Source organism: Colletotrichum navitas, assembly GCF_030913465.1.
Source record: "Colletotrichum navitas strain CBS 125086 chromosome Unknown LY79scaffold_2, whole genome shotgun sequence".
Lineage (NCBI taxonomy): Eukaryota > Fungi > Ascomycota > Sordariomycetes > Glomerellales > Glomerellaceae > Colletotrichum > Colletotrichum navitas.
Window position 1 is genome coordinate 1,458,822 of NW_026850548.1, and position 14,008 is coordinate 1,472,829.

The following is a 14,008-nucleotide window of genomic DNA, read 5'->3' on the forward strand; positions in this document are numbered from 1 at the left end:
GTCTTTCCTCAACTTGGACGGGTCACCGTGCCGGGAGGTCGAGTTATCATCCATCAGCGGATGCCGACTCGGACACCGGAACAACGCATTAGCCCGACTGTCTCCACTCTCACATGACGGAAAAGTGGGGTTCCAAATCGGGGCTCTGAAGCAATTCTAAATGTGTTGGTCAAATTTAGAAATTGGTGAACGTACGATACATACGTTGTAGATCGAACAAGAACCCAACGTGTTTTTCTGGTTACCTAGATCAGTAATGCAGCAACGCTGGGGTTTGAAACACAAACAATAGTCGACAGAGGTGCCGTGCTTTGTACCTCTGCCGATGCAGAGCTCCCAGTACTTTCGTCCATCGCAATTGAGCTCCACTTTTGGCCGAGGCCCCCGTCGCGACCCCTCCGGGTTTGTCTCCTTGGAGCTCTAGCTCTCCAGAGTGTGCCCAGTGTGGACAGAGGCACTAGGATTACCTGTAAGGGAGTGTAGCTTCGATGCTTGTGCGCATCCGTGCCGCGGGGGGCCATTTCAAACCGGATTGAAACTTCTCCCCGGCAGTCCACAGCCTGCACCCACCTACCTACCCTTACATACCTATTAGGACTTGCATCCCTCGTGGCGTCAACCAGTAGCATGTTCCGTCGGTTACATACCAGAGCCCCTCCTTCTCCCATAACAACCGCCTCTTCCGGATTTGTGCATCCGCGACATCGTCTTCCCTCCTACAACTTCCTCAAGACTCGAGCATCACCAACGCGATCGCTTCTTATCAACAGCAAGCTCCAAGTGCGGGGTACCATCGCCGCAAACACGAATAAGCAGCTCCACACAACCGTAGCAATGGCATCGGCAACTAGCTTCTACGACTTCAAGCCCCTGGACAGTATGTGATGCCTTTGTATCCTCCCCCCTACCCTCCCTTCGTCCTCCCTCTCCGTGCATGCACGCCATCTACCCGCAGTCGCGTCCCCCGTTGCTGATACTCGTTCCGCACAGAGCGCGGCCAGGAGGTCCCCCTCGCCGACTACAAGGGCAAGGTCGTCCTCATCGTCAACACAGCCTCTAAGTGCGGCTTCACGCCCCAGTATGCCGGCCTCGAGAAGCTCTACAAGGACATCAAGGAGAAGCACGGCGACGACTTTGTCATCCTCGGCTTCCCCTGCAACCAGTTCGGCGGCCAGGAGCCCGGCTCCGACGACGACATCCAGAACTTCTGCCAGGTTAACTACGGCGTCTCCTTCCCCATCATGCAGAAGACGGATGTCAACGGCGACGACGCGAACCCTGTTTTCCAGTGGCTCAAGGAGGAGAAGCCCGGCATCATGGGCCTCAAGCGCATCAAGTGGAACTTTGAAAAGTTCCTTATCGGCCGCGACGGCCAGGTCAAGGGCCGCTGGGCCAGCACCACCAAGCCCGAGTCCCTCGAGAAGCCCATCCTCGAGGAGCTGGAGAAGAAATGAGGCGGGAGCAGTACATTGATACCCAGAGCGCGTCGCTCTGTCACACCGATATCTGAGGGAGGGAATTGAGGGACGTAGCTTCCATCGCGTCGAGGTGACGGTGAGGAAGCGCTACTGTCTTTGATCGAGTTGCGAAATGTAGTCAACCGATATAAAACAATCAGAGTGGTTTAATCTACCTCAGGGCCTTTGAACACGTGCCAATGACGTCCGGGAAACGTAATCTCACATGGTGAGCCAAGGTCGTAAGCTGATTGATTCCGTCTTTGTCTTCGCCCCAGCTGTGCCCCGAAGCCCCCCACGCACCGCTCACATTCGACAGCAGTAGTCAGTGGCTAGCTACGCGCCATCGGGGAGACTTGGCCGTGCGGCATGCCAATGCTGCAAAGGCGCCGCCTTGGGCACCGCACCCGATTTAAGGCTGTTGGGTCGTGCCGTTTATGCGCCTGCTCTGTCCGAGCTGATGGGACTGTCCGCGCGAACTATAATACAACTACATGTCTTGCTCACGCACATCATATACCCCAGGCTCTTCAGTAATTGGGCTGACGGCGTGTTGCATTCCATCATCCTGACCTTCTTGTTCAGGCATTGTCACGAACTCTGATCTGGAAACGAGCTTGGCTCTTTGTGGCATAATACAGACGGCCCTTCTTTGACAGCTTCATTGGCAGTGCACGAAGAAGGCGGTACGGCTCTCTGCCTCTGGTTCTCGTAAGCACTAAACGAATATCCAACTGCATGAATGTATAGCATCGGCTTGTGTGATCTTGAGACTACAATCTTCGGCGTACACGAGACACGTCGCCAGGCTAGAAGAAGAAAAAGCAATGCCATTGGAGTTTGATGCTGCGTTTGAACAAACACTATCATACAGTTTCCGAGTAACAGACGACGTTGCACTTCCCGCTTCGGCTCGTGCCGGTTCGCTCTTATGCCTGGGCATTCCGGGCAGTCTGTGGGATTTCGGGGCTAGCTATCTTAAAGGTTCAAGGTCTTGCGGTGTTCATGTATAGATGCTGCTTATTGGATAAACTTCATACTACTGTTCAAAGGCATAGCATCTTGATGTATACAGCACCCCTCCAGTAGCTACCACTGCCGTCCTAGCACTAAATACTGATGACTTCGGTTTGAATTGGGACACGACTCGCGAAAGTTATGATACACGGTAGAATCTCTGGAACGAGGACTACGGGACTATAGAGGTCTTCAGCATGAAGAGGTTCTCTGGGTGTCTGATAACCCAACGACAAAACACCGGAGCGGCTCTGACATACCCATCCAAAGGAGCCCGCTCGGGCTCGCATTCAAAGGCTCTCAACCTGCCGCTGTGAACTCACGCCTGTGTCCCCGTCACCCATGACGAGCTAGTGACACCGCTCACCTCAACTCCCCGTACTAGAACGCGGGCACTCAAGGAGCTACGCCGCACTCGTTATCCAGGGTCAAAGTCGACGCAACAACGGCGGCAGGATATTGGTCTTGCTACTCTTGTGGGCGTTTTTTTTCTGGTAAATATCTAGTTCTTCAAGCCAATCTTCTACTTGGCTACCTTGACTTCCTCGTCGCCTCTGTGTTTGTTACCGGGAGCCTCATTTTTGGATTAGCGGTCGTGGACGACATCTGAGAGGTTGGAATCCAAGGCTGGAATCCATCGTTGCAACGCCGTGATTCTTGGCTGTCGTTTTCAAAACTGGAAAAGATCACAAACATGACTTGTATCATGGGCTAGCATTCATCTATTCCAAGCCCCGGGCCGCGGCTCGCATGCTTTGGCCGCCACGTCTCGACAGCCCGGCGTGCGAGGTTGGCGTCCTCATTGACTGCCCAAGTCGTGGCTGCACGTTGCCTCGGTGATGAATCATTTTAATAAAGAGGTGGAGAATTATAACGTTTCTCAAGCCTTTCTACTGGAACATTTGTCGCTGAGGTTCTTCATCTGCTCACTCGGCACTCATCTGTGCTCACCGCTGAGTCTCTCAGTACCCCCATTGGGAGAATGAATGGCCAGAAACCCATCGCCTCTTATAGCTTGTGGGATAAATACACGCTGCTGATCGTCATGGCAAATGCTTCTACCGTTAGAATAATGGTTCTAACCATCTCACCAACGTCAGCTGCTAGGAAACGTCTTGGAAACCACGGCAGGATACCAACAGGCCAGAAGCTTGCCGGCAAACCAGCAATTCGGTCTTTCCCAATATCCGTCCTCCGCAAGTAATGCCAGCTTTCCGGCGCCTGACCCCGACGAGAGACAACCGACAACTGGGTTAACATATCCATCGCATCTTGGTTCACAAGGCATCTCCGGCCCACTACATTGACATCCGAAGCAACATGTGTCCGTAGCACAGAAAGCTCACACGCTACTCTGGCAACCGTCCAAGTTGATTGAGCATTCCCAGTGCTCGGGATCTGTTTTCACCCACAGACAAAGGCACACCGCTTATGCGCCTAATGTATCACGAAGCAGCTACACCGTTCCAGGATGAGATATTATGCCAACAACGAGCATCCGTACATCCATCAGCTCGCCTGCCCATTCAAGTCTTATATCTTAATACCCCCATGAGCAAGCCTGACCTCGAACTTCCGTCACCGTAACCTTGCTACAAAGGAGCTGCCGAGGATGAAAGTCATGTACACGATATCATACATTTTTCTCCGTATCACACATCCACAGGTAGCCTTACGCTGATGTGTGTGGACAACAAAACATGTGCTGCTCCATCTCCTCCTCTGTTGCACCTCTCGCTAATTGTCACAGGCCAAAGTAGGTCAGGCCACACCCGGAGACATGCGCAGATGCGCATGACCACGGAGTATATATATTCAGGACGGCGGTAAGGTGGTAGGGAGCATCAGTAACCAGACTAATAGTTATACGTAACGTACCAGAGGGCCGGTGCTGAGGTGGTATTTATCGTGAGAAGTTGCTGTTGCTGCTGCTGCTGCTGCTTGATCGAACTCTGTGCTGGCATACTGTACAACTACCGAGTACCTGCAAATCCACGGGCTCGCCTGTCCGGTAGTCCTGCCTTCTCTCCACTACTGCATGAACATGGCAGAAGAAGCGACAAACACATACAGCATAGGTTGTGGATTCCATTACCAACCGATTACTACGCAAGCACCCTGCCAAAAAAAAAAAAAAAAAAAAAAAGAAGAAGAAGCCGCAAAAGAAGCTTTCACAGACCCTGGGCTGTCTAGGACCGTTCTGCCTCCAGAGAGGCAAGGGAGCCTGCGAGCCGAGTTGCTGGCGTCCCCGTCCGTCGGCCGCGGAGTTGCATCGCAGGCGGCCGGCCAAGGCGAGGCACGCGGCACCGCACCGCCCTGCATGCTGAAGGACACACGCACGCACGCTCGCTCCTGGGCCTGACGCATCGTCCTACACGGGCGTGCCTATGCCGGCATCCGGGGGCGTCAAACGAGGAAGGGGGGAAAAAAAGAAAGAGGGGCGGGGGGTTGCGTCTTCTACAGATATCTGGCAAAAGTGGCAGGACACCCATCGTCATGCAAAAGCTGCGTATCGTATGTCCCTCCCCGGCGTCGGTTCGCCTCGGGGCCCAGAGGATCGATCCGGCAGCCGTGCAACGTCGCGCGACGATAACCATCCCCCATCCCCCATCCCCCCCCCCCCCCCCTCCCGCTACCCCCACGGCGGTGACGGTTCATCGTGAGACGGGACAGGCCGGCGCCGATGATCCGTCTTCGTCCCACAAGGCGACCGCGGGTTTGTCTGCTACATGATATCCTTTCATGGGCGTGTCGAGTCTCCGGGTCCTCACAGTTCACGCCCCTCTTTCGTTGTTCCCGTGGGAGCCGCCCCGTGCTGGGACTCCATCTATAAGGCCCATCGATAATGCTAGGCGAGTCCTCGACGGACGCACAAGCCCGACCTGCTCGCTTGGGCATATCAACTGCCCAAAGGGTACCAGGTAATGGAAAACCGGGCTGGCTCGTCGTCCGTGTCATCTCGTCCTTGCTTCTGAGATACCGGAGGGGCAGCGAACTCTTCCGAGGGAACAGGGGGTGCGATCAAGGTCGGAGAACAGGCGTGATTAACGCCATTGAAATCGAGGATTGCGAGGTCGTAATGACGATTTTTCTTACCTTTCTTTTCCACACTCATTTTTGGGGCCAATACAGCACAGCCTGCAGATTAATCTAAACATGGCCGCCGAGACTTGGCTTTCCACACATGCGAAAAGTATGGTCCCATCCAGCGCAACTCGCAGAGCTTGGCCTGCATCGTGCCTGTCGCCTGTCAGTTTTCTTCTTTATCTTTTTTGCTTGTGATTCTTCATGGCTCGAGAGGCTGGGATGGCGAGGCCCCACGGCGCCAACCGCGCGCGTCGTGCCCGATGTTCCGCCTTCATCTTCTGGCACCGGTTGTCTGCTCCCTCCCCTAACCTTCACACGGGCGAACACGCCAGGGGATGCTATTCTTGCATGCATCTGTGACGCGGCAGTCTGCCCGGTGCGGATCGACACACGAAGCGATTCTGGTTCTGATGTTCGAGGTACCCGAACATCGGTATGCGATTGGAGGTCTGGAATCCCATCTCCCCTCCCATCGACTCGAAAAGAAAGTGTGGCGACGGGCCACGACATGAAGGAGGCCCGATGTACTAATGGCTGTTACGGGCATCGCTGATCGGCAGCCCAGCTTTCCTCAGGTAGACGGGGTGGTGCACGCCCCATGTGTATCCCATCATCCCATGTGCTGCGCGTCCCCGTCGGCGTCAGAGGCCGAAGATCTCGTCATCTTCAGGAAGGCCTGGAGGGGGCAGATCTTGAGACTCGAAGGGACCTGCGGCCAGGGCGGAAAAGGGGGATCGGGACCCTCCAATCTCGCTCACTGGATTGGAGGCACCCGGACACCGCCGCGTGGGGTTACATGCATTTCTCCTGGTACCGTCGAGGCTCGCGGGCTCGGCGAGGAGAGAACCGAGGTTCCCGCCCGCAGAGCAAGAGCGAGAGAGAGAGAGAGAGAGAGAGAGAGAGGCCAAGACCAATGGAACCGTTGCTTGACGAAGTTGAAAGGGCACGAAACAAGGCCCCGTCCGCATCTCCACCCCTCGAAAAGAAAACCTCCTCACCCTAGGACGATTGCTGGACAATAGAAAGGCCGGTGAACAACGGCTCGATAGGCAAGCACGCAGGTTGAGTCTATCCGAGCAACTATCCAGCCCCATGATGTGCGTCCCCCCCCCCTGCCCTGCGCGACCCCTGTGCCGATGCGGGCCTGCGGCAGGGCGGGCTGGGAACTTTTGTGGAAGCCAAGCGGGGGTTCAGGACGCAATCGAGAAAACACCCCCGCATCCCAGCTCTCGTCTACGTAGTGGTACATCGGCCCCGATCAGGCAAAGAGCTCAAGGCCTGGGGGAGGGAGAGGTGACGCGGCATCCAGAGCCTGACGTATCTCTCGAGGAATAGCCGTCCGCGGGAGGCGCTGAAGGGTTCACGGATTCTGCATACAGATTCCTGGAGAAAAAGGCATAAATAGCGCGTACACATGTTCACTCACTCATCCGCCTGCACTCCTACCCGCTCGTGGCTATATCCCTCATCGACACTGGGACCCAGCCACGATCTTTGTTTGAAGACGTTTGAGACGCCACAAGACGGGGGCAGGGTGCGGAAGCGGAAGCGGAACGAGAGGGGGGCGTCCCATGCCATGGTGGTTTAGCAAAGGCTAACCGAGCGCGAGAGCTTAGAAGGGCATCCTGCCTTCCCCTCCTCGAACCCTCAATCTCAACGCGGCCCTGAGCCGGCAAACCGCTGAGAAAAGGGAATTTCATTCATTGCCGACCGCTCTGGTGAAATCTTGGGTTGAAATGCGGGGAGACCGGTCAAAGAACCGCATCAGGGCCTTGCCCACATACTCCTCCTCGCTTCCCTCAGCCGCCGCACAGTATGGTCAGAAGGGGGGGCTACGCCCGTCAGATCCCCCCCCCCCCTCCGTGCGGATCTTGCGGAGAAGCCTCGCTTGCGGCTTTGGCATTAGCAATATCGAGGTTTGTCTCTCGTAATGGCGTTCCGCGTTCCTTGCCAAATCCCAAGAGAGTCCCTCGCTGTCGGTATCGTGGGCCAGCTACCCTCGTGCTTAAGCTGGGTAAGAGGGGTAAAAGCAGTGGCCACGAAACGCACCCGATCGCTCAGTTTGCGGGGAAAGGCACGAGTCAACGAGAGCACGCGACGAGCTTAATTGATCGTTAGGGGCCAGACTCCGATCTCGAGTCCCGCTTTCTGAATCCTCGGTGTTGATGTCCGAATGGGTGAGCGGGCGGCACGATGATCACCCAGCATGTAAGTAAGCTCGCGTAGACGGTCGATCTTACGCATGCGGATGCCATGTTTTGTCGCCTTGGTTGATGGCGAATCTACCGTGGGTGTTCACAATCCACCATAGCTTGTTGAGATGACTCACCGGGACTCTTGTGCGCTTCAATACACCATACAAGTCCCCTTGATGACAGTTTGGCACATAAGGGATGCTGCATGTGTAGTGTATAGAGTTGCTGAGGCTCTTGTGGCGTAGGTTTTCCGTCAAGAGCCTACTGCAGCGCATTGTCAGCCCCTGGAGCCGGAGAGTCATGACGGACTAATTCGTATATCCAAACGAATCAGCTCGCCCGACTCAAAGTACAGACGGCGAGGGAAGTTATCGCCACCAACCCACGCTGACAGGCAAGGGACTCCAGGCCCCAGTCTCCGAGCCAGGCAACCGAGGGACGTGTAAATACAGGTGTATAGATAGGTATGCCCCTTCACTGACGGTCGATGAGCAGACCCTTTTCTTCGTGAAGCTTGCCCCACCCGTCAGCTTTGAACCGATTCCATTGGAGGCGGTCGTTGGGCGTTTGTCATGCGCTAGCTGGCGTAGGGGTCACACGCTTGTCTGCGTCGAGATCGAGATTGCAACGTTGCAGCGCCAATGAGACAGCGGCATCATTCGAGTACCCCTCTGACGCTTGAGGTGAGCCGATTCGACGAGACGGCATGGGCAAGGTCCGATGAGGGACGATCATAACATCTGTAAGAGAGAGAGAGAGAGAGAGAGAGAGAGAGAGAGAGAGAGAAAAGGAAAGGGGGATTGCGTCCAAGTGACAGAAAGTGCAGTCATTGGTCTCCTTTTTCCATCCACGGCCGCATGTTGGCATATCTCCGGTATCAGGGCTATAGCAAATTTCCGAACAGGGATGGCAGCAGGTATGTCCAGACCCAGTCGGTGGTATGGCTAGATTCGAATTGTAGATGGATAGAGAATTGGATAAAGAAAAAAATAGGCGGTTCGGAGAGTACAGGGATTGATATTAAACAGGGGTTCCAGCCAGGAGCCAGCCAGCCAGCTGGCACACCGTCGTCGCAGCGGGATGAGCAGCACAGACATGTGTAACATGTGCCATCAGCGGCACAGGACGCTGTCGACGCACGGGTGACGTTCATCGCGTTCTTTCACAGTGCCTTGACAAACGCAACTGCGTCAGACCGAATAGTGTAGAGGCGGAGGGACGAACGGGGCGGCCAGGCGGGAGACATGGTTTGGGGGTCATCCTTCCGCCCATCCTCACCGATCAGCCTAGCGCGAAATCGGGGAAGGGGGTTCTGGGGATTCGCACCAAGTGGCGGTGGGCTCATTCTCACATGAGATTTGGGAGGACTGCGTGAATAGTCCAGGCCCCAATCCTATCATCCAGCGAATGACTTATGGTCGGTGGACGAAGATCATCAAGCCGCCAGTGGCCAACACTCACGGTAGCGATCCGGACCCTGTGTACTGACTACATGGAGAGGCATGCCCATCACCGCTGGCACGAGCGTCCAACAGGATGCATGGGATGGGAAGGGCAGAGAATGTTGTTGGCAATCACAGTAACCTGTGGCCAATCGCGTTGTCAAGGTCTGATAGAGTTGAACCAGCATCAGGGATGGTGTGGGATTGGTGGGAGGTGGGTGGAGGTGCGGATGGAAGACGGAGCGAGGGGGCTCTCTGCCTATCTCAGTCGACCATTTGATGACCAACACAGATAGCTAACCATTCCGTTACCAAAGGTTGGGGGGTGGGGGGTTACTGATTGAGTGAGGAGGAAGATGACGGCAGTGAGCCAAACTCGAACAGGTTCGTTCTCTCGACTGGTTGGTCAGTCAGGACCAGAGGAGTTCGTGCGGCGCTGCGTTGATGGATGGCGGGAGGGAGGGTAGCACTTAAAGATGGCAAAGTCGAATTTAACTCGTCAACGGGGTGTGTGGGCCGGCGGCGCTAACAGGCTCTCAAGGACTTTTTGCATCGAGCGAGGCTTAGACATTAGACACCACCCCTGAACACGAAAATGGCGTTGTCGGAGCTTCTGTGCATGCTTCCTCAGTCCTTCTACCTTCTAGCGCACCGGACTGCATCCTGACGCTAGGCAGAATGTGTAGGTGTCGCTTCTCGTTGGTGTGTGTCTGTGTGTGTGTGTGTGTCTGTGTGTGTGTGTGTGTGTGTGTGTGTGTGTGTGTGTGTGTGTGTGTGTGTGTGTGTGTGTGTCTGTGTGTGTGTGTGTGTGTGTGTGTGTGTGTGTGTGTGGCTGTCAATATGTGAGTGTAGCACGGAGGAAGCTAGCGGGCCTTTACCATCGACGACGTCGCGGTCCTAGATGACGTCCAAGAATCGTGAACCATGTACGACGGACGGCGGCGATTTGGATACGATGTCAAGGATGTCAAAATGGCTTGCGGGGTCTGGTAGGAAGTCGTCCGCGCTTCGTACTGGTTCTTGGTTCGCTGTACGCGGTTCCTGTCCGCTGCGCGCTTGACTCACGATGAATACGAATGCACGTCAACTATACGCCTGAATACGCTTCTGCCGGCGTCCGGTCACGTCACACAGCCCCAGTCTCGCGGTAGTTGATTAACGGCACTGCAGAATAACGAGGTCGCTTTCTCGTTGCCCTTTCCGAGAACTACTCCGGCATCAATCTGCTATTCCTGGAGCTTGTCCGATAATCCGGTATGATCCATGCAGGGGCATGAGTGAGAAGCCGAGGTTCGTCGTCTATGGGGGTATCGCGATTCGCAGGTATCGTCATGAATCGCGGGCTGCATGTATTTTCAGGATAGTGGGATATTGTCTTGGCGAAAAAGCTTTGCGCTCGTCGGAAAACAGAAGGAAAAGAAAAACCCGAGCCTCTTCGAAGGCTCCTCTTTTCTGACTCGGTCGATGTAATTGAGCTGTGCTGGTGGGCTGAAGAGGCATCGACACATCCGAGCTTTGCTATTGGTCCGAGTGCGTCAAGGCGAGCGGATTTGGACCGAACCAATGATTTACAACCCTCGGAGCACCAGGAACATGGGAGTTTGGCCCCCGATGCTCAGGCCACCGATTAATACCGGCGTTCAGGGGTTGCGGGAACTCAAGAGTCATCGGCCGGCTCCGACGTGGGCTTTGACGAGAGTCTCGGAAGCAGGTTGGGCATCAGAGTTGTAAAGCAAGCAGAGAAAACGCATTTGAAGGGTGGGAAACGGCCGGCGCCAGGAAAAGGTGTCCTGGCGACCTCCGGCTAGCACCATGTTGACGATCCCGTCGCTCCATTGTCCCCGTGGCCGGCTGGCGGCTGACGCCTGGTCTAAAATTGACCACCCCTGATTCTCCAAGGCCCGATTGATGGACATGCGTCATACTGGTTCGTGTTGTTGACGACGTTAGATTCCAAGGGAGGGCGAACTGGCAGGTGCGTACTCTTAACTCCGAAGGTTACCACAACGTCAACCGGCATCGACGTGTAAGCTTCTTGGTTTCCTGACAAGAAGCTAGGGGGAGGGGGTTCATCCATGAAACCACGATACTTGCGCTACTCCTGCATGATTTGAAGCACAAATATGCATCCGGTATGTATCTGTGTACTCGAAACGGGCGCCTTTGCTACTCGACTCCAGGGAATAGAATATGTAGATAAGGCAGGGAGAACCAAGGCGGGCAGTCGGTCGGTCGGTTCTCAGCGAAGCGAAGAGTTGGCAAACGCTATTGTCGGATTGCCGAGGCCTGCGCAGGGACAATGATACCGGGACGGACTATGGCTACTAGTTCGAGCCATACTACCGCGACGATGTGCTTGCAACGCTGATGTAGTCTGATAGCTCAAGTCGGCTGCAGGCAGATGTCATCAGGCACGCAAGCGAGGTTGACCGGGTGGGGGGAGAAAGACGGCGCGGGTTGAGGCCAAAGCACCACAGTCTAGCATGTCTCGGCAGTCTGGTTGACGGATGTAAGTTGGCATCACATCCGTACAACTAGTTGCTCGGCAGTCAATCTGGCTAGATGTTGTACTGTATGCCGGTTCGTGGGAGGGCGCTAGGATGCGACCAGTGCAGTGCACCGCCAACAGTACGTATGAGTGAGCGAGGCTTACCCCCAAGGCTTCCAGAACGTCAGGAAGGTAGGATAGATAGGATGCGCGTCGTCGCTAATTTCTTGTCCCACCTTCTTTCATCTTTCATTTCCAGTGCCATTGCCTTATACCGAAGGAAGCCGCCGGCCAAGCAAGCCCAGAAGGCAGGTACGGACGGTGATGGTGGTGTGGGAGCGGTCGTGATAGTGTGTGTGTGTGTGTGTGTGTGTGTGCGTGTGTGTGTGCCTGAAGGCGGCACCCCTCCTTCCTGAACAAGCACCTGGATTGGAACTGCAAGCCACCTCCATCGAAGGTGGTTAGCCTCCAGATTCAAGTTAGCAGGTTATGCGACGGCAGAAGGCGCGTCGAAGTCTGCATGGAAGGTCCTGCAAAAGCGCCGCCCGTTCTGTGCGACTGGGCAGAGGCTGCGAGGCGCTGTAACTGTCGTGCAATGATACACACACACATACGGTGGTGTTCTAGGCGCAGCGCCACGGTGCGACTAGCCTAAAAAGCAACAAGCGTAAGGGCAGGCCAAGCCTTCGATGGCGGCCATAGTCTGACCTTCTGTAGTACCGCATTGCTAAAAGAGATGAATGAAGCCCTGGCGCTGGGGGGTGGGAGAGAAGGTCCGAGTGATCCAGTGTGATGAGGTGTGTGATGTTGCGGCACGGCCTCGGGGACAGGCGGCGTGGGCTGTGGCTGCCGAAGGGAATCGATGCAGCAAAGGGACAGGGAGGGAGGGTATTGAAGAGCGGAAGGGGGCGGCGGTGGTGGTGGTGGTTGCACACAATGAAACCCAATGTGCGTCTCTCTACCAAGATATTCAACGAGAGGGACGCAGCAACTGCCATTGCCATGCCTCCTGCCTGTGTCTGTGCCACGGGGTACCCCCTCCTTCCTACCTTACCTCTGGCAAGAAGCAGGAGGCACAGGAGGCAAAGGAGGCAGGAGCAGAAGCAGGAGCAGAGGCAGGAGCAGAAGCAGAAGTAGAAGCAGGAGCTCCCCTGGCTGTGTCATTTCCTCGAGTACCGGCACAAATTCTCCAGTGCGGCCGGGACGGAGTCGAGCGCTCCTGCATCCCGCCCCTCCCTCCCTCTCCCCTTCCTTCCCCTCTCTCCCCGTCCGCCTTGCATCCGATACACCGCACCTATCTCACTATGTCTTGCCTTGCATTGGGTATGTAGCACCTTTGGTCTTGGCCGTGTTGCATCGGAGAAGACGACCAAGCCTCTGTTACCTACCTACCTAGCTTAACGACGATGCTCGCATTCTTCTTCGGCAACCGCGTTCTCGGACAGACTCGACCAGCCAAACCCCGAACGCCGCCGCCCTACTGCCGTGCCCCGCTCCACTGCCCGTCAACCAGCAGACCGCTATGATGTTGGTTGAGCTATGGAGACCCTGCTCCGTCCGTCGCCCTCCTTTGCTTGGGTAGGTAGTCGGTGTGAGCGCTTCGGCGGACAGGGTTCATGGGCTAAAGATAACGAAGTCTCTTGCTAAACAGCCGCCGCTGATATAGGTAGGGAAGCGATATCGAATATCATGTACGAACTGTGCACGAATATACCACGGATATTAGACACACGCAAACTGGATGCATCGCCCGCTCCACCAGCACACCCCCCAACCACACGACACGACCACGCCACGCCAATATTTCCCAGTCAGGCCACTGACTGCTGTCTGCCGCGGCACCTACATCTCGCACCTGGCACTATGTGGCTCGGGCGTCTTGCATCTGCTTGGAAATCAGGAACAGAAAACCTGAATACTACAACCGAAACCCACACGCTTGATGCTGGTGTGGCCTTGCTTTGCATGACGGGTGAACCTCGGCGCCCAACGACCGCGACGGAGCGATTCTGATCTTCGTCCAGCTCCGCCTCCCTCCCTCTCTGCCTTGTCCTCCTACCGTTACATTACGGATACGCTTTTCAACGGGTCAGTGCTAGGCGGGCAGGCTGATGACGGATGAACCACCCCCCGTCTGTCATCATCCCGGTCAGCTCGGCTCGAGCCCAAGCCTGCCGACGGCCGACACACAAACATTCACACTACCTAGCCCTCTCGCTCAGGTCGGAGAGATGGGGATGCTAAACAGCTGGCGTAAGATATCTGCCTGGCAACATGACGCGGGTGCCCCCCGCTGTTGCGTACCTTAGATGGTGGCCGACA

The 14,008-nt window shown here is 55.7% G+C and overlaps 4 protein-coding genes across 4 annotated transcripts; 2 read left to right on the forward strand and 2 right to left on the reverse strand.

Annotated features, from left to right (window-relative positions):
- The first annotated feature begins 191 nt into the window (after positions 1-191).
- On the forward strand, positions 192-1,653 carry LY79DRAFT_536083 (thioredoxin-like protein). The gene is made up of 2 exons (XM_060556560.1): positions 192-877; positions 991-1,653. The coding sequence occupies exons 1-2, from the start codon at positions 628-630 to the stop codon at positions 1,452-1,454; spliced, it is 714 nt and encodes a 237-aa protein (XP_060420371.1). The 5' UTR covers positions 192-627; the 3' UTR covers positions 1,455-1,653.
- Positions 1,654-1,666: 13 nt separating this feature from the next.
- On the reverse strand, positions 1,667-2,576 carry LY79DRAFT_536085 (uncharacterized protein). The gene has a single exon (XM_060556561.1). The coding sequence runs from the start codon at positions 2,325-2,327 to the stop codon at positions 2,049-2,051; it is 279 nt and encodes a 92-aa protein (XP_060420372.1). The 5' UTR covers positions 2,328-2,576; the 3' UTR covers positions 1,667-2,048.
- A 3,430-nt stretch (positions 2,577-6,006) lies between these two features.
- LY79DRAFT_151630 (uncharacterized protein) lies at positions 6,007-6,779 on the forward strand. Its single transcript, XM_060551054.1, has one exon. It carries the CDS (start codon positions 6,092-6,094, stop codon positions 6,581-6,583), a length of 492 nt encoding a protein of 163 aa, XP_060420373.1. The 5' UTR covers positions 6,007-6,091; the 3' UTR covers positions 6,584-6,779.
- Positions 6,780-12,215: 5,436 nt separating this feature from the next.
- Positions 12,216-12,956, reverse strand: LY79DRAFT_536093 (uncharacterized protein). Its single transcript, XM_060556562.1, has one exon. It carries the CDS (start codon positions 12,688-12,690, stop codon positions 12,310-12,312), a length of 381 nt encoding a protein of 126 aa, XP_060420374.1. The 5' UTR covers positions 12,691-12,956; the 3' UTR covers positions 12,216-12,309.
- Between the last annotated feature and the right edge of the window lie 1,052 nt (positions 12,957-14,008).

Excerpts from the sequence above, each read along its gene's own strand:
- LY79DRAFT_151630 (XM_060551054.1), top strand. The coding sequence starts at position 6,092 with ATGGCTGTTACGGGCATCGCTGATCGGCAGCCCAGCTTTCCTCAGGTA.
- LY79DRAFT_536085 (XM_060556561.1), bottom strand. The coding sequence starts at position 2,327 with ATGATAGTGTTTGTTCAAACGCAGCATCAAACTCCAATGGCATTGCTT.
- LY79DRAFT_536093 (XM_060556562.1), bottom strand. The coding sequence starts at position 12,690 with ATGGCAATGGCAGTTGCTGCGTCCCTCTCGTTGAATATCTTGGTAGAG.
- LY79DRAFT_536083 (XM_060556560.1), top strand. The coding sequence starts at position 628 with ATGTTCCGTCGGTTACATACCAGAGCCCCTCCTTCTCCCATAACAACC. Across the intron at positions 878-990 it reads CGACTTCAAGCCCCTGGACA|AGCGCGGCCAGGAGGTCCCC; the intron begins GTATGTGATGCC and ends CGTTCCGCACAG.